The sequence below is a fragment of the Triticum dicoccoides genome, chromosome 4B (assembly GCF_002162155.2).
Source record: "Triticum dicoccoides isolate Atlit2015 ecotype Zavitan chromosome 4B, WEW_v2.0, whole genome shotgun sequence".
Classification (NCBI taxonomy): Eukaryota; Viridiplantae; Streptophyta; class Magnoliopsida; order Poales; family Poaceae; genus Triticum; species Triticum dicoccoides.
The window spans coordinates 457123263-457146783 of record NC_041387.1 but is presented as its reverse complement, the minus strand read 5'-3'; the positions used below and the strand labels follow the sequence as shown (position 1 = coordinate 457146783).

At 47.1% G+C, this 23521-nt stretch overlaps 1 protein-coding gene across 1 annotated transcript; it reads left to right on the top strand.

Annotated features, from left to right (window-relative positions):
• The first annotated feature begins 1048 nt into the window (after positions 1-1048).
• LOC119290846 (protein TOC75, chloroplastic) lies at positions 1049-6227 on the top strand. Its single transcript, XM_037569497.1, has 7 exons — positions 1049-2292; positions 3137-3358; positions 3561-3668; positions 4163-4357; positions 4456-4704; positions 5078-5332; positions 5548-6227. Exons 1-7 carry the CDS (start codon positions 1129-1131, stop codon positions 5785-5787), a joined length of 2433 nt encoding a protein of 810 aa, XP_037425394.1. The 5' UTR covers positions 1049-1128; the 3' UTR covers positions 5788-6227.
• The last annotated feature ends 17294 nt before the right edge of the window (positions 6228-23521 follow it).

The window sequence follows — 23521 nt, the reverse complement described above, 5'->3', positions numbered from 1 at the left end:
TCCAAGCACAACTGTGTCAGCGACATCACACATGCCATGTAGTTTGTCTGTCAAGTCTGAACTGAAGTGAGCAGCACCCTGGGTCCTGCATGGGCATAGAATGCCCCGCTGTTTTAAACTTATGCCTAGTAGTACTTATGATCTTCCTGTTCTACTGTGGTATAATCATAGTGTGTCCTATTGTGGACGTTTGTTTTGCTTTGTTCTTCTACTGTTGTTGATGTTCTTTGTTTTGTTCTCGCTGTTCTTCTGCTGTTGTTCATCATAGTGTGTTGTGTGTTGCAAAATGGGTGGTAAGTCCATCATATTTGAAAAGGGTGAGCAGACCTAGTACTTGCACCCAACCAAACAATTGTGCTTTGCATCTGCTAAAGCACAAACACATGCAACCAAACAACATGCACAAACACACTCTATCTTCTCCTTATTTAATATATGGGGCAAATCTTTTGCCTCCGTTTTGAAAAAAACATGCGTCCATCTGGGCCTTGATGCAATGCAAGCAACTAATCAACATGCATATGTTGGGTTTTTGCCTGCATATGCTCAGCCAGACCCAACTATTTTTGTAGGCTCTTATGGTGTTTTCTTCTCTGAGACAACGATTTGCTTTGCAGATTGCGATCGTCGGCATCTCGTGGTCTTCATTGACGACTTTTTGGCTGCTACTTCTACAAGCTCATGAGTTTAATTTGTTGTGCCAAGGCGTAGGCCTATAGGCGGCATCGAGCTATGCTTACGACGCGTGGTCGGTAGATGCAGGATGGAAGACGACTTTGACACCCTCAAGATTTTTATATGTAATTTTATTTTGTATAAGGGCGCGTTTGTATGGATATTTGATACTTCGTATATGACCTTAGGCTTTTCAAAAACAACAAATTGGTATTATTGTTTTCGCAATCTAAAGCAGCATCAAAATTTAAAAGAAAAGAAAATAGCCATAGGCCGTGGCACCAATGGGAGTCGGGTGGCAGCACGCTGCCACGCAAGGGCACAGCAAAGCTAAACCCTCAACAAAAACGCGAAGCGGGGGCAGAAGATAGGGAAGAAACCCTTGCCCAGCTCCAGCCTCCAGGAGAGGAAGACCTCGCCCCCTCCCCCTCTCACCTAATCCGCGGCAGCCAAATGGCGCTCACCTCCCAGAGCCTCTTCTTCACCCCGTCGCCCGCCGGGCCTTCCCGGCGAGGCCGGGGGCGCCCCGTCACCATGTCCGCCGCCGCATCGCACAACTCGCAACCCCGAAACAACCCCTTCGCCGTCTCATCCTCCGCCCCCAAATCCGAATCCAATACCTCCAAAACCGACCTCGCCCTTGGCTCCGCCATCGCCGCCGCCGCCTCCGGCGCTTTCCTCCTCGCCTCCTCTGGCGGCTTTGGGGGCGGCCCCGGGGGCCCCCTCGGCGGGGGAGGCGGATGGGGCGGCGGCGGCGGCGGCGGCGGTGCCGGTGGCGGGGGCGGCGGGGGCTTCTGGTCGCGGATCTTCTCCGCCGGCGCGGCGAATGCCGACGACAAGTCGTCGTCCGACTGGGACCCGCATGGCCTCCCGGCCAACATCACCGTGCCGCTCTCGAAGCTGAGCGGCTTGAAGAGATACAAGTTGTCGGAGCTCAAGTTCTTCGACCGTGCCGCCCCTGGCGGAGGTGGCGCCACGGATGCCGGGCCAGAGGATTCCTTCTTCGAGATGGTTACCCTGCAGCCAGGCGGCGTGTACACCAAGTCGCAGCTTCTGAAAGAGCTCGAGACGCTAGTCTCCTGCGGCATGTTCGAGCGGGTTGACCTAGAAGGGAAGGCCAAACCTGACGGCACCCTTGGCCTCACCGTCTCCTTCACAGAGAGCGTCTGGAGTGCAGCCAAGCAGTTCAAGTGCATCAATGTTGGGCTTATGGCGCAGTCCGGCCAGGCTGACTTCGATCAGGACATGACTGAGAGGGAGAAGATGGACTACCTTCGGAAGCAGGAACGGGATTACCAGCAGCGTGTCCGCGGTGCCATGCCGTGCATTTTGCCAGAGTCCGTCCGAGGGGAGGTTCTGGCAATGATGAAAAAACAGGAGAAGGTGAGTGCCAGGATGCTGCAGAAGATCAGGGACCATGTTCAGAAATGGTACCACAATGAGGGCTTTGTATGCGCACAAGTGGTGAACTTTGGAAACCTTAACACCAGTGAGGTTGTGTGTGAGGTGGTCGAGGGGGACATAACCAAAGTGGAGTACCAGTTCCAGGATAAGCTAGGGAATTTTGTGGAAGGGAATACCCAAATTCCTATCATCGACCGGGAGCTGCCCCAGCAGGTATACATATACACTTCAACACTGCACACCACTAGCTTATAAAACAAACATGGGAGAACAATTTTATTAGCACTACTATGATGTTGTACAGTCAACTAATCTGTTAAAAATTAGCATCTACTCCCTCCGTTCCTAAATATAAGTCTTTCTAGAGATTTCAATATGGACTACATACGGATGTATATAGACGTAGTCTAGAGTGTAGATTCACTCATTTTGCTCCGTATGTAGTCCATATTGGAATCTCTAAAAGTGTAGGTTCACTCATTTTGCTCCGTATGTAGTCCATATTGGAATCTCTAAAAAGACTTATATTTAGGAACGCAGGGAGTAGTGATTTCTGTGACATTTTATTTTGACTAGTGACTAAAATTAGCTTCTTGTGATGTTTCTGACATTTTTTGTTGGCCAATGCACTATGTTGTGACTTTCAGTCTTTGTAACAAGGTTTATGTGTTGTAGTAGTTCCAATATCCTGTTGAACTAGGATGTCTTTGGGTTATCTTGACAGTTGGAAACCTTCTTTTAGCACTTCTGTGTAATTTTGTTTATGTGCTGTTTAGCTAGGGGAGTAGCAGCCAAGACCATACCCTTCTATGTTGCATGGTTTGATGACGGATTAGTATGACAGATCACTTTTTGCTTCATACTTACTGCTACTGCTAGTAAGGTCTCCTTGTGCATGCCTTTAATAAAGATGAGTGTTTTCTTATGCTGACTGTGATGTTGAATTTGATCGTGATTCTCAGATGCTCATTTTGCTGCTATCAATGTTTTCCAATTGATTATCTGTTATTATTTCTGGGACTTCAGCATTTAACTCGAACTTCTGCTTCTATTACAGCTTCGACCTGGTCATATCTTTAATATTGGAGCAGGAAAACAAGCTCTGAAGAATATAAATTCGCTCGCTTTATTCTCCAATATAGAAGTGAATCCACGTCCCGATGAGACAAAAGAAGGTGGTATTGTTGTTGAAATTAAGCTTAAGGAACTAGAACCAAAGTCTGCTGAAGTAAGCACAGAGTGGAGTATTGTACCTGGACGTCAAGGCAGACCCACCCTGGTAAAATACCTACTCATTTCTCAGCTTTCTGTTCTCTGTGAATTCTTTATTTAAAATATTCCCTCCGTCCGTTTTTTACACTACACTAGTGTCAGAAACGCTCTTATATTATGGGACGGAGGGAGTACATGACTAATGAGAAAACTACAGAACATTGCAATCCTGTTATGCGGCATCGTATCTGATAGAAAATTTCTTTTAGGCATCCATTCAACCTGGAGGAACTGTGTCATTTGAGCACCGCAACATCTATGGTCTTAACAGATCCATTGTTGGTTCTGTGACATCCAGCAACCTGCTCAACCCTCAGGTTAGTTCGTAACGTGTCATCTTTTTCTTGTAGTTTTTGTTTGCTTGCTTATAGTTACTGTTAGATCATCATTGAGGAATCTTTTTCGGCAAAGATTCACAGCATAAGTCAAGCATGTCACTCTTGATCCGATATTTATCTGTTTTCTTCGTTACGCTATCATCTTGGAAGTGTACATTTGTACATGTCTACACTTCTGTCTACAAAATCCTTAAGCAGAATTTAACTTTAATTGCCCGCTACGATATAAAAGAAAAGAATAGTCCATATTGTAACTGTTAAAGTGCAACCCTGTGATACGTAAGACACACATACATGTCTGCTAACTTTCTATCATCGTCAGCGGACATCGATTCATTTCCTTTTGGCCTTGTATTTGTCTGTCTTTAGACAACCTAATATGGATCTAGCATTCCTTCCTGAGAAGTTTTATCACTTCTGAATTTTGGTTTTCCACATGTATGTGCTTATCCATTTGTTTTGTGGGTCTTTAGGATGATCTTTCATTCAAGCTTGAATACGTCCATCCTTATTTGGACGGTGTGGATGACCGTAATAAGAACCGCACCTTCAAAACTAGCTGCTTCAACACCAGGAAATTGAGTCCTGTCTTTGTTGCTGGCCCCAATATGGATGAAGCTCCACCTGTCTGGGTTGACCGAGTTGGATTTAAAGCCAACATAACAGAGGTTTGCACAAATTGATATTGCCTTCTACATATTTTGTTTTTTGTGAACTATTCAAGAAACGTCTCTAACATGAGGAAAATAACACTTCTGGATTTCAGAGCTTCACAAGGCAGAGCAAATTCACATATGGCCTCGTGGTGGAAGAGATTACAACACGTGATGAAACCAACAGTATCTGTACACATGGTTCTCGGGCAATGCCTAGTGGCGGCTTGAGCATGGATGGACCTCCCACGACCCTCAGTGGTACTGGTGTAGATCGAATGGCATTTCTACAAGCAAATATTACTCGAGACAATACAGAATTTGTAAATGGTGCAGTCATTGGTGACAGATGTATTTTCCAGGTATGCTGACCTGCAGCCTTATGTTTCTGAAAACACAAAGCAAACCTTATTACTAAGCGGCTCCAGACAAGGATAAAATCCTGTACTTAATAATGTCGAAAAGGACAAGATCTCTTTATGGTTTATATTTGCTTCAACCTCGAGACTTCCACACAGTACATAAAATTGAGTTTGGTCACATTCCAGTGAATGTTTTTGTTTATTATATATGTTCAGTAGTAACAGAGCCTGTAATTTATTTGTTAAATTAAATGTTTTGATAGCTCTGCACAAGCCTGTGAACATGTCTCTTTTACTGTTTAATGCCATCATGTGCCTGTAGAAAAATTCGTGGCGATATATTTTCTTATGAGATTTTTCTTGTTAACTGCAGTTGGATCAAGGTCTTGGCATTGGAAGCAAAAGCCCACTCTTTAACCGTCATCAGCTTACATTGACAAAGTTCATTAATTTAAATAATCAAGAGAAAGGTGTTGGCAAGCCGCTGCCAGCTGTGTTGGTTCTTCATGGTCATTATGCAGGTTGTGTAGGAGATCTGCCGAGCTATGATGCATTTACACTTGGAGGACCTTACTCAGTTAGGGGCTATGGTATGGGTGAACTGGGTGCATCTAGGAATGTTCTGGAGGTGAGTATTACTACAGAACCTTGGAATTTAGTCTGATGCATCATTTTTAACATCAATCATGTTATGTTTTGTGAGTTACTGCTTACCTTTTGATTTGTTTCATTAGATTGGACAAGTTTAAATAATCGACATGTGTCATCACATAATTTAGTGTTAGATATGTTGGTCGTTGCTTTGTTGGCAGCTCATGTTTATTTGCCTCTTAATCCACACAGGTTGCTGGTGAGGTGCGCATACCCGTGAAGAACACATATGTTTATGGATTTGCTGAGCATGGCACCGACCTTGGGAGTTCCAAGGATGTGAAAGGGAACCCTACTGAGTTCTTCCGACGCGTTGGCCATGGATCTTCTTATGGTGTTGGCGTCAAGCTTGGCTTGGTAAGAGGAGAGTACATCGTAGATCACAATACTGGGGCTGGAACCGTCTTCTTCAGATTTGGCGAGAGATTCTGAGTGCATTTCATTCAGCACATATCTTGAAGACGGGATGTTTAATGCACAATTGAGGCGTTGAGTCTCAAAGTGGCTATGCATGTGGGTGTGAACGGCAGGTGACTTGTGTTCTGCTGAATAATGAAGTTTTGTTCCTTCTTTGAGGAAGAGAGATAAGTTAGTGTCAGGGTGAGTTCTTTGCTTCTAGTAGGAAGTAAGGTCTGTTATTGCAGAGCTTCAAGCTGGTTGAATAGATGAAAGCTGAGCTCCTAGTGTTACCAAGGAATGTTTTGACAAGGCTTTGTGTCATAGTCAATTTGTTTCCATGTAACACTTTGTTGTTCAGTCGGTTAGCTTAATTGACAATGCAGTGTTGCGCTTTTCACGTATTATACAATGTAGCTAACTTATGGTGGGTGGTAATTCACTTGTTCATCTTAATTGTTTCATTGTTTTGAATATGTGATCGACCAAGATGAGTGTTTCTTGTTTGTATGTCGATGCTGTTTGCAGTTTGGAATATAGTTTAGTTTCCTAATAATTTTAGAGAAATTGCTTCAGTTATGCTCTATACACTAGTAGAATGCTCGTGTGCTGCCACAGGCATTTTAAAATATTTACTGGTTGTATATACAAACATAATGATCATGTTCTACTGAAAAACCATAATGATCATGTTCTACTGAAAGAACCATCTGAGGCTTATGGATATATGATATTCCTCATTACAATTAATGTCACTAATTTTTTTGATCCATCAAACCATGGATAAGTGCAAAAGTAAATGAATATGAGTTCAGTGGAATAAGGAAGGATAAAATGAATGAACAAATGAATCGCACACATGTCGTTCATCAGTTCTTCTCTAGTCGGAAATGGAACCCAATACGATGTTGTTGCACATTGCATTGCTCCATGAGAAGTCGGAACCTATCACCGCCTTGTCGCTAGCACTGAGGTACCCCATTTAACAATTTCTTCCACCATTGCCCCTAACATCTCTCCACTAGCTTTGTCACGAACCCATGTCCACCATGTTGCACTTCATCTTACGTTGCTTCTCAAGTTCTCATGTAACATAAGTACTACTGTTCAACCAAGCATATCAGTAAAATATAGGCACTATCTACACCAAGCAATCATGCCTGATGCCCACACACACCTCCATGGCATTGCACATGTTACACAGAGTATCTGAAATATAAAAATATGAAAGGGATGACAAAAGAAGGAAGTTGCATGATTAATAACCTATTTATCTAGTGCAAGAAAGCACATCTCTAAACCGCAAAACCAAGAGGTTTTGAGAAATCATAGAGCTGGACGAGCAGTAGGTTTGAAGTTAAAAAAGTATTCATGAGAAACTTGTTCAATTTCTACCAAAGACTGGAAAACTTGCTCAATTTCTGTTCTGTACAAGCATGGTTAGTTCTCAAGTGCACATAAAAAATCTGACTTGGATGAAAACATGCAGCTAGAACAAGTTCAAGTTATGAGCTTACATCAGTCTTCACTTTGGCTAGTTACTGGGACATGTGACTAACATGAAATAAACTGGCAGTACAGAAAATTACAGAGGAAGTGATAAGAATCCATGCATGTTCAGGAGGAAGAACAACAAGGATGATTGTTGCCTGATATTGAAACCATAATTCTTCCTTCTATAACACAGAGGAACCGCACACATTTTGCTAATCAAACCGACCACAACATAATAGAGCAAACTATGCACTCAAGCAAGAGCAATCTGACTTCTAAAGATGATAGGGAAAGCACACACCGTGGCTGGCTAGTGGTACAACATTAATTATGACTAATATGTAAACAACTGCATGTATGAGAAAACATAAGTGTATGTCTCCTGTGAACGGCTGAAAGAATCGACCGAAAATAAAATTAGTTTCAAATTTTGTGTGAAGTATATCAGTATAACTTTTAGGTCGTTTATAACCAGCCCAAATAAATGCACTCTAGTGAGGCCCAATATCATGCCAGAACAACCTTCCTAAGCCCACCATACCTAACCCCTAAAAAAGAGACCTTTTCTTTTTTGCTAGAACTACAAAGAGACTTGCGGCTGAAGCACAACAATATACCTCTTTTAGGTAGCGAAAAAGGAGAGAAAAGAAAGATTGAAGAAGAAGAGGAGAACGAAGCTAGAAAATGGGAAATTACAAGGAAATGTAGATGATAAACTTGCAGCAAAGCATGGCAGATCAATCCAGGTCAGATCCCTAGCAATCTAATTTCCTAAATTTCACATGATTGTGTCCTGCAGATCACTACTTCTCGAGTAATGCTAATGCGCACTGGATCAACATGCTTTGGCTAACACTAAAAAGAAGACGAAAAAGAAGATCATAGGAATTAGAGCACAATTACACTGAACTTTGCATAAAAAACATAAGGAAAATCCACTTCTGGCTAGTGTAACTCATATCCAGATGTATGGTAAAACATGAGAAAAGTCACTAATAAAGCTTAGAATCCCAGTTACATTGAAATTTCTATGCATTAAAAGGCAAATCACAATGCACCTAGAGTAGAGATTACAACACAACAAGAGGCAAAACTTAAAGTGAATTTGGCAAGAAGATACGGCTACGAAATACTGTAAGTAATGTAAAGGAATGTATTTTTTTTGAAACTAGGCAAAAGCCTTGCCATTTCATTGATTAAGGAAAAGGTTTTAGACAGGAGCCGCAAGCGGCAAACTAAAGAAAAACTACTCTCGCGGCATTACAATACCCAAGTGCTTGGCACCTGCCAAAACCCAGAGCGACGCCTCGTGCTTGATCTTGTTAATGATGACCACCGAAGGGACCGCCACGTTGCGGAAGACTCTAGCGTTTCTCTCGGGCCAAATCTCCCATGAGATGAGCATCATCAATAAGGCAAGGGCTTTGGGGGAGCCGAGACGAATCTGAAGGTTACCGTTCCACCATCCTTTGACCGAAGCGCTCGCCGACCATGAAGTAGTAGAGATGTGGTGCATTCCAAGCCACGGTAGGATGTCGTTCCAAATGCGCAATGTGAAGCGGCATTGGAAGAGTAGGTGAGCAGCGGACTCCTGTGCATGCTTACAAAGAGGGCACGATCCGCAGTTGGGCCAGCCACGACAGATCAAGCGGTCTGATGTCCAGATCCTATTTTGAAGAACTACGCAAGCAAAAAATTTGCACCTCGGGGGAGCCCACACCCTCCACACGGACTGCACAAGATCAGAGGATGCCAGACCTTCAAACTAAGCCTTGTATGCCGAGGAAGCAGGATATATCCCATCCTTAGTGAACTTCCAAATAATCAATGTAAGAGAATGTAAGCTATATGTAAAACAATAGATACTGCCTACTAATAATACTTTTGATTGCTGAGTTCAGAGATTACAACCTATCCTAACACAAACTAAACTGAAAATTGAAATATAAAAAACACAGTTCTAACTATTGTAACTTTAGAGTTCTACAAGTTAAAAAAAATCAACAAGGAAATTACAGCGAGATCTTAATGACAAACCTATAGTTTATTTGCTTGAGGACTTTATAAGGTTATCATCACGTGGATCAATTCTGGTCGATAACTATTGGTATCATGTGAAACTTGAGAAGCCAAAAGTTAGAACCATTCAGAAATTACAGTGAACCCCAAGAAGTCATTCTCGTTAGAGCATCTCCAGCCGCGCCCCCAATAGCCCCCCCCCCCCACCGAATTTTTAGCGCCGGCGGCCGAAAATCGGCCCAGCCGCGCCCCCAGGATCTCGTTTAGCGCCGGTTTGGGCGAAATCCAGAGCCGGCGATCCCGTCACGAACCCAAGCGTCCGGGTGTCGCCTGGGCGCGCCGGCACAAGCGAAAAGCGGCGTGGGCTCGCTCTATCGGCAACCGGAAGCCCTTTTCCTGCCGTTTCCTCCCGCTCCCCCCCTCTCTTCTCCATTCCTCCCGCCAAACCCCCGCCTCCTCCCTGCCCTTCCGCCCGCCATGCCGCTGAAGAAGTACGTGATGCCCCGCGCCGCGATGGATCCCACCGCCGCCGCTGCCCAGCCGAAGCAAAGGAAGCCGAGGGCTCCGCTGTCCAAGCCCCCTGGCATGAGCAACGCCGAGTGGAAGGTGGATGTGGAGCGCGGGGAGGTCGTCACCGCCGACAGGCGCAACAGGGCCAAGAAGGCCAGGAAAAAAGCGGCGCACGCTGCGGCTGCGGCGGCGGCGGAGCAGGCGGCCGAACAGGCGGAGGCGGCGCATGCGGCAATGATGAATCCACCCGGTGGGCACCCGTACGCGGCCTGGAGCCAGCAAAGCGTCGGCTCTCCGGCCGGGTTCTCGTCGTCGCCGCACCCATGGAGTACGCCATCACCGAGCTATGCCGATGGGGACGCCCATGGTGGCTTCAACCCCAACATCACCTTCCCCCATGGGCGCCCTGTCCAGCGCACGCCCTCGCCCGCGTTCGCCGGCGTGCAGTACCCGCCGTACACGTACTCGCCGACAGACTACGCAGCCCCACCGACGCCACCTCTTCGCCGTGGCCTCTACTCACAAGCCTCATCCTCATCTCATCTTGGCGACGCCGACACGATGGAGGCCGACATGGAGGACATCATCGCAGCCGGCTCGGCTGCCGCTGCCGCTTCCCCCGGGTTCACTGCGCAGGACGGCTCGATTGACCTCGCCGACATGGACGACGAGCTCGACTACGACGAGGAAGAGCCAGAGGAGGAGGAAGAAGAGGAGGAGGAGCCGGCGCCGACGAGGAAAGGCAAGAAGAAGAAGAAGAAGGCGGCCAAGTCCGGCGAGCCACGCATAAAATGGGCGTCCAAGGAAGAGGAGTGCCTCGCCAAAGCATGGAAGGTCGTCTGCCTCGACCCGGTCACCGGCACGAATCAGAGCATCGAGACGTATGGGGACCGCATCAAGGCCGAGTTCGACGAGCGGAAGCTCGCCGACCCCTACTTCAAAGGCATGCACATGAAGCGGGGGTCGAAGGCGATGACGAACCATTGGGGGCTCATCCAAACGACGTGCAACAAATGGCATGGGATCGTTGAGGAGGTCGCGGCTCGCCCGGAGAGCGGCACCAGCGTCGAGGATCAGGTATCGCACGCCGTCCTTACTGTTGCCTTTCGGCGGGCGCGCGCTCTTTCGTTTTGTGCGCGCCGTGGGCACGCCCTGGCGCACTCTGGCACCGACTGATGTACTTTCTTCGGCGCAGCTGCTACACATGTTCGCCATGTTTCACGACGACAACAGCGACGCAGACTTCAAGTACCTCCACGTCTTCAAGCGGATCGACAAGTGCGAGAAATGTGCGGCCGTCCGATGCACCATCGCCAAGGCCAAAGAGACGTACAAACCGGACGCGCCGACCGCGGGCGCGTCCTACGGGCGCGTCCGAAGGGCGACCGGACGGCAACAAAGGTGCCAAGAAGGTGAAATACGCCGAGTCGGTTGTCGCGCGCGTGCAAGCGTCCATCGAACACTGTCTCGCGACGCCAAGACCAGGGCCGCCGAGCTAGAAGATAAAACTGAGGCAAGGTGGGCTGTTTTGATGACGAACAGCGCCGTGAAACTCGACTTGCTCTGCACCAACGCCGCCGCGAAACTCAAAGCTCAAAACGCCAAGAAGAGGAACAACGACCTCGCCTTCTTGATGGGCGGCGAAGAGAAGGTCAAGGCATGGTTCTTGGCTGAGCGTGGCCTCATCCTGAACCAGATACCGGCGATGCCGATGCCGCCACCCAGCCCGGCGACTGATGACGATGCCTCCGCGACGCCCAGCCCCAACGATGATGCCTCCGCCGCGCCCAGCAACACAGAAGCCGTGCCAAACAGCCTGGAAGCTGCGCCGACTCCTCCCAGCCCGCGTACGCCAACGACAACGCCGCCGGAGTTTGAGCTCGACGTTTGATGTATTCCTTCCGCGTCCTTCCTTTTTTGTATGCCGAACTACTGCGTGTCCTTTTATTTTAATCGCCGAACTGTGGCACCGAATCACCGAACTATTGCGATGATCGCCGGTTTGTTGTTTCTTTGAGCGGGAATGATGGATTTCGAATATGAGGCGCAGGGGGTGGGGGCACCTGGGGGCGTGGCTGGGGAGAAACGAACCCCAGGGGTCGATCTAGCACCAGCTCATTCCCAAGCCGCTTTTTTCGGTGCCCTGGGAGGCCGAACGGCTGGAGATCTTACATCCGGGAACAACGAGTACTCGGGAACAACATGTAGTTCGCAGTGACGGCGGCGGCCGAGTCATTGTCATAGAGCCAATGATGACCACGTGCACCCGCCGCACAAGACGAACCAGGCGCCGCCGTACACCACAGATAACTAGCTAAGTGTCCGTGCGTTGCCACGGACTAACAAAATATATATACAAAGAAATTTCACATGATACGGAGTCAAAGGCTATTCGCATGGGATGATATCTCATGGTTTTGATCTGATAGGTAAACGCATCTCCTCATTGTCTTTCTACCCCACTCCCTCGTCCCAGCCACCACGCGACACTCGACTTTCTTCCTCCCACCAGGCTTTTATCTCATTTCCCCCCGCCTCCAACTTGCACGATGACACTGCTGAGTTTCTTATTCAACTATGATAATCTTCTCCGGTTGTACATCCCCTTAGAATATTAATGGCTTATAGATGTTCTGAATAACGATAATGAAAATGGACTCCCTCTGATCCAATTACTTATCGCTCAAACGGATGTATTACTTGTCACTCTAACGGATGTATTTTAGCACTGTAATACATTTAGATGCGTCTATTTGAGCGACAAGTAATATTGATCATAGGGAGTACTAAGTTTGTGACAAGAAATAAGAATTCGGGGCAATATCTCATCCTCTATGCCATCAATCTTCAAGATAATCTCTTTATAGCTTCTGTCAAGATTGGGACACACATTCCGCACAATAAACATGCAATATGACGGGACTTGATTAATTGTTGATATACGTCTACATTAAAGATAAGTTTGCTCCAAATAGAATTTTTTATATGGGAGGATAATTCATATTAAGAAAAATTCCATTCCACAGTCTGATATGAACTACTGGTTCATTTATTACTCCCAACACTTGCAAAATCCAACGACATCATAAGTATATATACTTCTTTTTTTTGCGAAATATGAGAACAGAAATTTTAGCATAGTAGGTGATAGTTTGTGATTAGAGTACTATACTCCCGTTGCTGAAAAGAAAAATGTATAATAACGGACCAATGAAAGCACTGTTTGTGAAAAGAAAACATATAGCACCTCGCAAAAATAGAATCTCTGTTTGTGATTTTGTACAGTACAGTATTTTGTTTCAGGATAATTACAAAATCACAACGATAATAGATGATTCAGAATACAGTCTGATGGTAATGGTATGAAAAGTATGTCCAATAGTCTGCATGCTATCAATATAAGCTAGTAATTAGTAGTATGATATAAGTTTGAACTGGATCACTCAAAAAATATGCGCCCACTCGGTATCTGAAATTAAGCAGCTGATTGGTAGCTGTAATTCTTGTATCTCCTTTGGTAGTATTTCTCAAAATAAAGCGAGTGCCTGGCTGGCGAACTATGCTATGTCTTCTGGTAGAACGATGACCTGGCTTGGAGCAGGGCCTCCGGAGGTCCTGGGAATAGCATCCGATGATTGTAATACCCTGGTGATTGAGTAATGAAAGCTTTATTTCCGCACAAAAAAAAAAAGAACTGGATCACTCAAAAAATATGGTTAATTATCAGAAAACGATGGTGTATCAGTGGACGTGCATGCCAGCTACAAAGGTAAGCAAATAATGCATGTCATATAATCTAATCTATAGTTTTTTAGTCAGAAATTGGGATGGGGATGAGGATGCGAGCCCTCACATGCATTGCCGTCTGCACAACCTTGTTTGTTAGCATCCATAGCTCCTGCTCACCCCTTCGACTGCAGCATCCCGGAGAGCACACCAACCGGCTGCTGGTGCCTTGCGGGAGGACGTGAGGGACGTAGCGACACACACACATCAGCAAGCAAGCACAAACAAACATGGTTTTCATAGTTGAGCAGGAGCTCATTGAAACATGGATCGATTGCGTTGCCTTGTGATTGTAGATCAGATCATGTTTAAGAAGCTGCCCTTGCTACCGCTCAACCATGTCCCTGCCTCCATCTCGGGATCCAGCCACCTACCTCTTTGCCCATGGTGACAATTCGGCCGCCGCCAACCTCACTATAGCCGGATGCTCTATCGCAGGCCACGACCTTCTCGGCTGCGGAGAAGAGGAGCAGGGAGAGGTCGACGTCGAGGGGGGACGTCGAGTGTCCGTCTGGTATTTCCGAGGCGCACCCAGGCCGCATTGTTCCTCACACGCCAGGCTGCGATGCCCACGGGCTAGTCCTGGCCGCCGTGAGGTCGAGGAAGAAATCGATCTGAAGAGAAGGTCACGATCAGGATGAGACCAAAGGAGATCGTAGACAGTTTTGTGGTCTGGCAATGTGTGGGCTTAGGCAAGGAAAATTAAGATTTTTGTAAGCAAAGTTTAGAAAAGGAATGAGAAGGACCTTCCATCGGTGGTGGGTGTACCAAAGGAAACCAACCACGTAGGGTGGGACTCTTAATGGAGTAGAGATAATCGATCGATATTTGTTGTGTACGTAAAGAGCGAAATATTCGATATGATTAGATTGTTGTTGTTGTTTATGGAAGCTTTTTGTGATGGAAATAATCGATATGATTTGATTGTTGCCGTATATGGAAGAAAAGGATGGAATGATTGGTGTGTTATATGGAAAGGTATGATCGATGAAAGAATGGAAGCGTTGGTTTGGTTTTCCTGCGCATGGAATTAAAACCGGTCTTGGTTTTTGGAGGGAGGAAGAAAATCGGTGGGAGGGAGATCGCGTGGTGGGGGCATGTATCGATCGGTGGAAGGGTGGAAGCGAACGAAACGAACGAACGACCTACGGACTGAGACATTAGGAATAGAGATAGGACGCGTTGCCGTAGATAATCACTCGATTAAGATTTGAAGCCCACAATTTAGTTCTATAGCTTTACCAGGAGCCCAAAATACAGCCCGTTAGCCCATCGTGGAATGCTTCTAGTGTCATGATTGGCCTTTTAATCTATCCGCCTAGAACGTGCGCGTCGCTTTTCATCGATCGATCGATCTGGCGCAACTAGGGCACCTGCTGCCGCTCCAACTTTCGCAAAGCACGCCGCCGGTTATCAGCTGAGGTGATGCAGTCGACTGCGTCAATGGCTTGCCGCTTGATCCTGCTGCACTATCTCGATGCAGTGATCACATGGAGGTATAGATCGCGAGGTGATCAAGATGGTATATTGCTTGGCCGGTTAACCAAGCATGAGATGGTTATTGAGATCTGAGATGGTGGTTTATCAGTTTTGTAGTAGTTTCATATCATGTTTAGTAGTGGCTTTTGCATCATAGTAGTTGTTAATTAATCTGCTAATGCTATGTTATTGTCTTGCCTTAATGTTTTTGGTTGTTGTGAGCTTGCAAGTACATTCAATGTACTGACCTGGCTTGTCATGCCAGATTGCAGGTGATGCAGTGATTGATTGATTGCCTGTCGTGGTTTACATTCGTGCGAGCTAGATCGTGTCCCAGCCAGAGTCCCTGCGGACTGGAGTTCACCACCTTCGTCATTGTTCCGCTCCTAGAAGATTTCTGCTGCTACGAGTTGTTCCGCTGCTAGCATAGAGCAAGTGTAGTAACGCAGGTGCAGTGTCACCGCGCTGATGTGATCCTATGTAACATCAGACACTTGTATTATTATCCTTTGTAATAAGAGCTGATTTGTTCTATGTCAAGCAGTCCCGTATTTCAGAAGACTTCTGCTCGTGTCACATCCCTAGTTCTGGTATGCTCGAGGCTAGCTAGTCATGTGTGCATCATGTTTAAATTTCATTTAAATTTGAAATGAGGATTTGTGAAACCCTCAGAATCATTTCTGGAAATGACCCAAATAAAAATTGCTCCAAAAAGGCCCAAGGAAATGTTCATGTTGCTCTTTGAAAATATTGGGCAGAGATAAAAATCAAACCAATATTTTTAGGAGCTCATAAGTATTTATTCTGGGCATTTGGAATTAATGCATAATTATTTGCATTGGATATATATATGTCATATATATAATAAATGTTCGAAAATTATGCCATTTTTAAGGAGCTTTGGAATATTATAAATAGCTCCTATAAAAATTGGCATAAGTAAATAAAATGATTTGGTAATATTACTAAATCAAAACAAATGTCAGGAAAATAGAATAGAAACAGAAATAAAAGGGAAAAACCTTACCTGGACCTACATGCGGCCCAGCTCCTGTGCTGGCCCGGCACCTCGCAGCCCAGCAGCTGGCCCAACCCACCTGCCCCCCCCTCCTTTGTCGTCTTCCTCCCCCTCGCCCAAGCAGCTGCGTGCCCGCGCCACAGCCGGCCGCGACCACGCGCCCGGCCACCTCCTCCCTCCCTGCCTGCCTGGCGTCCTCCTTGTCGCCCTGGATGCCCCGGACATCCCCACGCGCCACCCCGGTCCTCCCCCACTCTCTTTCGCTCTCCCTCCTCCCCTGGACCTCTCCCTCTCCCCGCGCCCGAAGCGCTGCCGCTGCCGCAGCTCACCGCCGACGCGCTCCCCGCTGTCCCCTCGCCCCTCCGTGGAGTCCACGAGCTCCGCCACGACTCCCTCGTCCTCTCCGTCAAGCCACAAGACGCCGGACGCCCCGTGGAGCCGTCGCCGTCGCCGTCTTCGTCTCCGGTCGCCGGAGATTGTCCTCGCCGCCACGCCGCCGTGTGGCCTCCCCGTGCCCCACAGCCCGCTCCCGCTCGGAGCCCGTGCTCCGGCTGCCGCCCCGAGCTCCGCTCCGGCGAGCTCCGGCACCCCCACGGTCTCCCGCGTGTCCCACTGGATGCGCGCGAGCACCAGCTCCTCGGAGATGGTCTCCGCGGCCCTTTTGGTCGCCGGAGACGTGGTCCCGAGCCCCTCCGCCGCGTTCGGCCTCGCCGGCGGCTTAACGCCGGTGGGGTTGACCGCTTGACCGCGCCGGCCTGTCAGGTGGGTCCGGCTCGTCAGGTGATTAGCTTAAGCTAATCACCACCTAATCTAACTCCCTGACACTGACAGTGGGCCCCAGCGCCACTAATCTTTTAATTAGGATTAAACTAACCCCTGTTTAACCCCCTGCCACTGACGTGTGGACCCCACACGTCAGGTTTGACCTGGTCAGCACCGTTGACTTGCTGACGCAGGCATGACGCAGTGCTGACGCAATTATTTATTTTCTGGAATTATTTTAATTCAGGAAATTCCAGAAAATTAGCAAAACTTCAAAAAATCATAGAAATTCAACCGTAGCTCAGATTGAAATAATTTATATATGAAAAATTATCAGAAAAATGCAATCTTTCCATCTGTACCAGTTTCATGCATGACAAACCAACCTAAACCTGCTGTATAGGTGAAAACATGTAAATGGCTTTTATAAGAGCTTAATTTGGAGTTGCATTTGAACCCTTGATTCAAATGGACTTCATTCAATTTTAATACTAGTTGCATTAGCTCAAACAACATCACATCTACATGCCATGTTCATGCATCATATTGTTGCATATGTTTGTGTATTGATTGCCGACACCGTTCCTTCTCGATAGGTCCTGCTCCGGAGACCGTTCCAGAGTATCTGTCTGAGGAGCAGTGCCTTCCTTGTTGATATACCAGGCAAGCAAACCCCCTTGTTCATTCCGATACAATCCTACTCTCTTGCTCCTGCTCTCAGTTACTGCATTAGGACAACAACGATTCATCTGCTACTTTGTGCTACGGTAGTTGAACCCATTCCTCTGCATGACCTGTCATTGCCACAGTAAATAGTTGAAACCCACTAGCATGTGTAGGAGTTGATTGAAGCCATTGTTGTGTTCCTACCATGCTATGCCTGCTATTGCTTAGAGTTGTGTCAGGTCTGATTCATTGGGAATGAATTGGAGTGTTATGATATGTTCTGGTGCTGAGAGTTAAGTGTGTGAACACGATTTGGTAAAGGTAGCGGTGAGAGGCCATGTAGGAGTACATGGTGGGTTGTCTCACTGGAACCGTCCTTAAGCACTGAGTTCTATGTATGTTGTCCAATGACTCGATACTACCACACATTGGGTTCCGGTAACTCGGCCCCTCTCGACTTATTAACCAACTTGGTCTCTGTCTAGGAGTCGCAACTAGTTTCTGGTGTTTGTAGGTAGTGTTAGTAGTCTACCAAGTGGCACCCGGCCAGGTGGGCTTGGGACAGACTAGGCACAAGTGGCACGATGTACCAAGCATAGATCCATCCGGCGAGGTGGGCTTGGGAACCCTGCACACATCATTTGGGGTCGTGAGTGAAACCCCGGCCGGATCTCCTTGCGGATGGAACCCGAATAGGCGATAAACCTGGGCTAGTGTCTTGTGTGGTTAGTCAGGTCATGGCCGACACCCTCGCCAGGCTTCCGCTTGAAGGTTGCCGAGATACATGACGTGTACATGGCGGTAAGTGGCGAGAGCGTGTGTGAAGAAGTACACCCCTACAGGGTTAATATGATCTATTCGAATAGCCGGGTCCGCGGTTATGGACTTCTTGGATGCTTACATGGTACATAGACAACTTGAAGTGGATACTCTCAAATGCTCAAGACACGTGTGAGTGCTATGGATGGCCTTCTCGTAGGGAGACGGGAATGAATTCATAGTAGTGTATTGTGTGGTGATTAGTGGACTCGTGTACGTTGTCTCACCTCAAGAAGTTCTGGTAGTCGTAGAACAGGATAGCCACAGAGTCAAAGCTGGCTTGTTGCAACTAAACCCCATATTACCCTCTTGATACAAATGCATGTATGATAGGATCTGATGTAAGTCTTGCTGAGTACCTTTGTACTCATGTTGCTTTATTTATGTTTTTGCAGCGGAGACTTCGGTCTTACTAGTGTTCTCGTGGACTTCGACAAGTAGCTTGTACCTCAGCTACGATCTTGATCGGATGTTGTAGTTAGTCAGGCTCTTCAGCCTTTTTCATTTGTAGATGTCTGTACTCAGACATGTAATGCTTCCGCCTGTTGCTTGTTTGCTCTGAATGTTGGGTCATGTGACCCCTGTTTGTAATAATGCTATGATGGCTCTTTGAGCCTTATCTATATGAGTTGTTGAGTTATGCTATGATGCCATGTTGTACAGCACATACTTGCATGTTATGCATACGTGTAATGTGTATTGCTATGTGTGGGATCTGACTATCTAGTTGTTTATCCTTAGTAGCCTCTCTTACCAGGAAATGTCTCCTAGTGCTTCCACCGAGCCCTGGTAGCTTGCTACTGCTCCGGAACACTTAGGTTGGCCGACATGTGTCCTTCTTCGTTCCTGTGTCTGTCCCTTCAGGGAAATGTCGCGCGGTGTCTACCGGAGTCCTGTTAGCCTGCTACAGCCCGGTTTATCGGAGTCCTGCTAGCCTAGTTGCTACAGCCCGGATTCACTCGCTGATGACCGACACGTTCGATGCTGGGTCATGTATGCTTGTCCCTGTAAGTTAGTGCCACTTTGGGTTCACGACTAGCCATGTCAGCCCGGGTTCTTTGTCATATGGATGCTAGCGACATTATCATATATGTGTGCCAAAAGGCGCAAACGGTCCCGGGCATGGTAAGGCGACACCCGTGGGAATACCGTGCGTGAGGCCGCAAAGTGATATGAAGTGTTACATGCTAGATCGGTGTGGCATAGAATCGGGGTCCTGACAGCTTTGGTATCAGAGCCTGACTGCCTGTAGGATTACCAAGCCAAACTGGTCGAAGTTGAGTCTAGAAATTCTTTAGTTATATAAGGGAATTGATTGTGGGAAGGAACGTAAGGCTCTTTTTACTCCTTTACCTCATGGCCTTCTGATCTGAGTCATCCTATCCTTCCTGCGGGGTTAATGAACTAGGCTTTCTCTTCCGTCTATCAGGATCACGTGTTACTACTCTGTAGTTCCATAGGATTGGTTGATCAGAGTCATATCCCAGTTTCGAGTACTTCCGGTGTAGTCTGTTTAGTACTATCTCAGAACCTTGAGTGATGATGATGAGTATGTTACTACCCCATTTTAGCAGGATGTCTCATTCTGAGCATTTTACTGCCGTTATGCTGTCGGAATTGCCCTAGGAGTTCGGGAGATGCTAATTTCCTTGTCCTACATTCTATAGCTTATAGATGATGCTGATTCCGTCCCTGGTTTTGTTTCTCAGGATGTCATTAGCTAAGCGAAGTTCTGTTGTTCGTAGCCAGAACCACGGAGATGGTAGGGACGAGGATCCTCCCGATCAACCTTCGTTGACATAGTTCATGCTAGAGATGGAGAGGAACAAGCGTGAGTCTAACCGCTTGTTGGCACGTATCGAGGAGAACACTGCACATCAGTTCAAAGGGTCTGTAACCATTCATGACTTCATTCGCTTGCACCCACCTACCTTTCATCATTCCATCGAGCCACTCGATGCAGATGACTGGCTCCGTAGCATCACTCATAAGCTGTGTTCCACGAACGTAGCTGAAGATGACAAGGTCACCTATGCCACATACCACCTGGAAGGTCCTGCTAGTCTTTGGTGGCAGAACTATGAGGCTATGCTTCCAGCTGGTCAGATTCCTACTTGGAGGGATTTCATTGAGGCTTTTCGCGAGCATCACATTCCTGAAGCCCTCATCGATCGCAAGAGAGAAGAGTTCTGTAGTTTCACCCAGAGTAAGATGGTTGTTGATGCTTACAGTAGAGAGTTTGAGAACCTTGCCCGCTATGCTTCAGAAGAGGTGTCCACAGATGCCAAGAAGCAGGCTAGGTTCCGGAAGGGTCTCAACCCCAAGTTGCATCGTGATCTCCACTTGCACCATTGTGATACATTCCAAGCCCTTGTGAACAAAGCCATTAATGCAGAGACAGCTCAGCTCACTTACGAGGAGTCTCGTAAGCACACCTGTGATTTGGGATCTTCCTCCGGTTCTAGTTCTCAGAAGCGCCGGATTTGGGTTCCGAACTCCGCTCTTCCACCCGGATATGCACCGAGGCCATCTTATGTGGCACCTCATCCAGTTCAGCAGTATGCTCCACCCAGGCCTATTGGTGGACCGCCTGCCAATGCGGGTCCACATCCTACCTCCAAGATTTGTTACAAGTGCGGAGAGCAGGCCACATTGCCCGTATTTGCACTCAGGCCAGAGTTGCTCTACCCCGGCCCGAGAAGTCTATTTGCCGTGTCAGTAAGCCATCTCGCAAGATGATCAGTGCCAAGTCAGCTCCCACTGAACATGGACGTGTGCATCACGTCTCAGCTAAAGACGCTCATGATGATCCAGATGTCGTTCTTGGTACACTCCTTATCAACTGTCATCCAACATCGGTTTTGTTCGATACTGGAGTGTCTCATTCCTTCATTTCTGAAAGCTATGCCCGCTTGCACGACATGTCATTTTGTGATATGCCCTCCCCACTACTTATCCAAACTCCTGGATCCAAATGGCAAACCTCTAGAATAAGTTATGGCAATGAAATCCATGTTGACAGACTTGTATTCCTTGCTTCCTTGATATCTCTCAAGTCTTCGTATATTAACATCATCTTGGGTATGGACTGGATGATAGCTCATCATGCCAAGATTGATTGTTTCACCAGGTCTGTTCAGCTTACACATCCATCTGGCAAGATAGTCAATGTCTCCACTAGAGTTGCTAAGCGTCAGCTCTATTCTCTTAATGCCAGCCCTCTTCCAGACCTTGAAGATATACCGGTAGTCCGTGACTTTCCGGATGTCTTTCCAGAGGAACTGCCAGGTGTTCCACCCGATAGAGATGTAGAGTTCGTCATAGATCTTATCCCAGGAACTGCTCCAATCTCTAGGAGACCTTACAAAATGGCACCCTTAGAACTAGCCGAGCTTAAGAAACAACTTGATGAGTCCTTGCAAAAGGGTTTCATCCGTCCTGGTTCTTCTCCTTGGGCTTGCCCCGTCCTCTTCGTCAAGAAGAAGGATGGTACGAACCGGATGGTTGTAGACTATCGTCCCGTTAATTTGGTCACGATAAAGAACAAGTATCCGCTCCCCAGGATCAACGACCTGTATGACCAGCTCGCTGGATCCTCAGTCTTCTCCAAGATGGATTTGAGGTTAGGCTACCACCAAATCAAGATCAGAAATGGGGACATCCCCAAGACAGCCATTGTCACTCGTTGTGGCCAGTACGAGTACTCCGTCATGTCCTTCGGCCTAACCAACGCCCCAGCCACTTTCTCCCGCTTGATGAACTCGATCTTCATGGAGTACTTAGATAAGTTCGTCGTGGTTTACCTCGATGATATTCTTATTTACTCGAAGAACGAGGAAGAGCATGCCGAACATCTTAGACTTGTGTTAGAAAAACTTAGAGAGCACCGCCATTATGCCAAGTTCTCCAAGAGTGAATTTTGGTTGCCAAAAGTGACTTACCTAGGCCACGTAGTCTCTGGTAAGGGCATTGCTGTCAATCCCGAGAGAGTTAAGGCCGTTCTTGATTGGACTCCACCTGAAACCGTTAAACAAGTTAGGAGTTTCCTTGGTCTAGCCAGCTATTATCGCCGCTTTGTTGAAAACTTCTCCAAAGTAGCCAAACCCCTCACGGAACTTCTCAAGAAAGATAAAAAGTTTGAGTGGTCCCCACAGTGTGAGTACAGTTTTCAGGAACTGAAAAGACGCCTGACTTCTGCTCCCATACTTGTGCCACCGGATTTCACTAAAGACTTTGTTATCTACTGCGATGCCTCACGACAGGGACTAGGTTGCATTCTTATGCAGGATCGTCATGTGATTGCCTATGCATCTCATCAGTTGCATCCACATGAGGAGAATTATCCTACACATGATCTAGAGCTTGCAGCCGTAGTCTATGCACTCAAGACCTGGCGACATTACCTTCTTGATAAACGTTGCGAGATCTACACCGATCACCAGAGTCTCAAGTATATCTTCACCCAACCAGATCTGAACCTTAGGCAAAGACGTTGGTTGGAGTTGATCTTAGATTATGATCTCGGGATTACCTACACCCCAGGCAAAGCCAATGTCATGGCTGATGCTCTAAGCCGTAAATCCTACTGCAATAATCTCATGTTGCAGCAAGGCCAACCATTTCTCCATGAGGAATTCTGTAAGCTTAATCTTCACATTGCTCCTCACGGATTCCTTTCTACCTTGGAGGCGAAACCTACTATTGTGGATCATATCATAGAAGTCCAGAAGCATGATACGGGAATCTCCTGAATCAAGAAGAATATCTCCAAGGGAGTAGCTGGTTGTTTCTCTATGGATGAACGAGGTGTTGTTTACTTTGGGAACCGCTTGGTGGTTCCCAAGAGTCAGCAGATGCAGCAATTGATTCTTAAGGAGGCGCATGAATCTCCTCTCACGATTCATCCCGGTAGTACTAAGATGTATCAGGACCTACGCCAGAGGTTCTGGTGGACTAGGATGAAGAGAGAAATCGCTGAGTTCATTGCTAATTGCGATGTTTGTCGTCGCGTTAAGGCAGAGCATCAGAGACCTGCTGGCACTCTTCAGCCTTTAGCTATTCCTGAGTGGAAATGGGATAAAGTTGATATGGACTTCATCACCGGCTTTCCCAGGACCAAGAAAGGGAATAACGTTATCTTCGTAGTCATTGATCGTCTTTCCAAAGTGGCTCACTTCCTTCCTGTTTGAGAGAGTATCACCGCTAGTCAGCTCGCTG

What these genes read in the sequence shown, in the direction of transcription:
- LOC119290846 (XM_037569497.1), top strand. Translation starts at nt 1,129, where the DNA reads ATGGCGCTCACCTCCCAGAGCCTCTTCTTCACCCCGTCGCCCGCCGGG. An exon ending in ACCGGGAGCTGCCCCAGCAG is followed by an intron (nt 2,293 to 3,136) that starts GTATACATATAC and finishes CTTCTATTACAG; the next exon opens with CTTCGACCTGGTCATATCTT. An exon ending in GCAACCTGCTCAACCCTCAG is followed by an intron (nt 3,669 to 4,162) that starts GTTAGTTCGTAA and finishes GTGGGTCTTTAG; the next exon opens with GATGATCTTTCATTCAAGCT.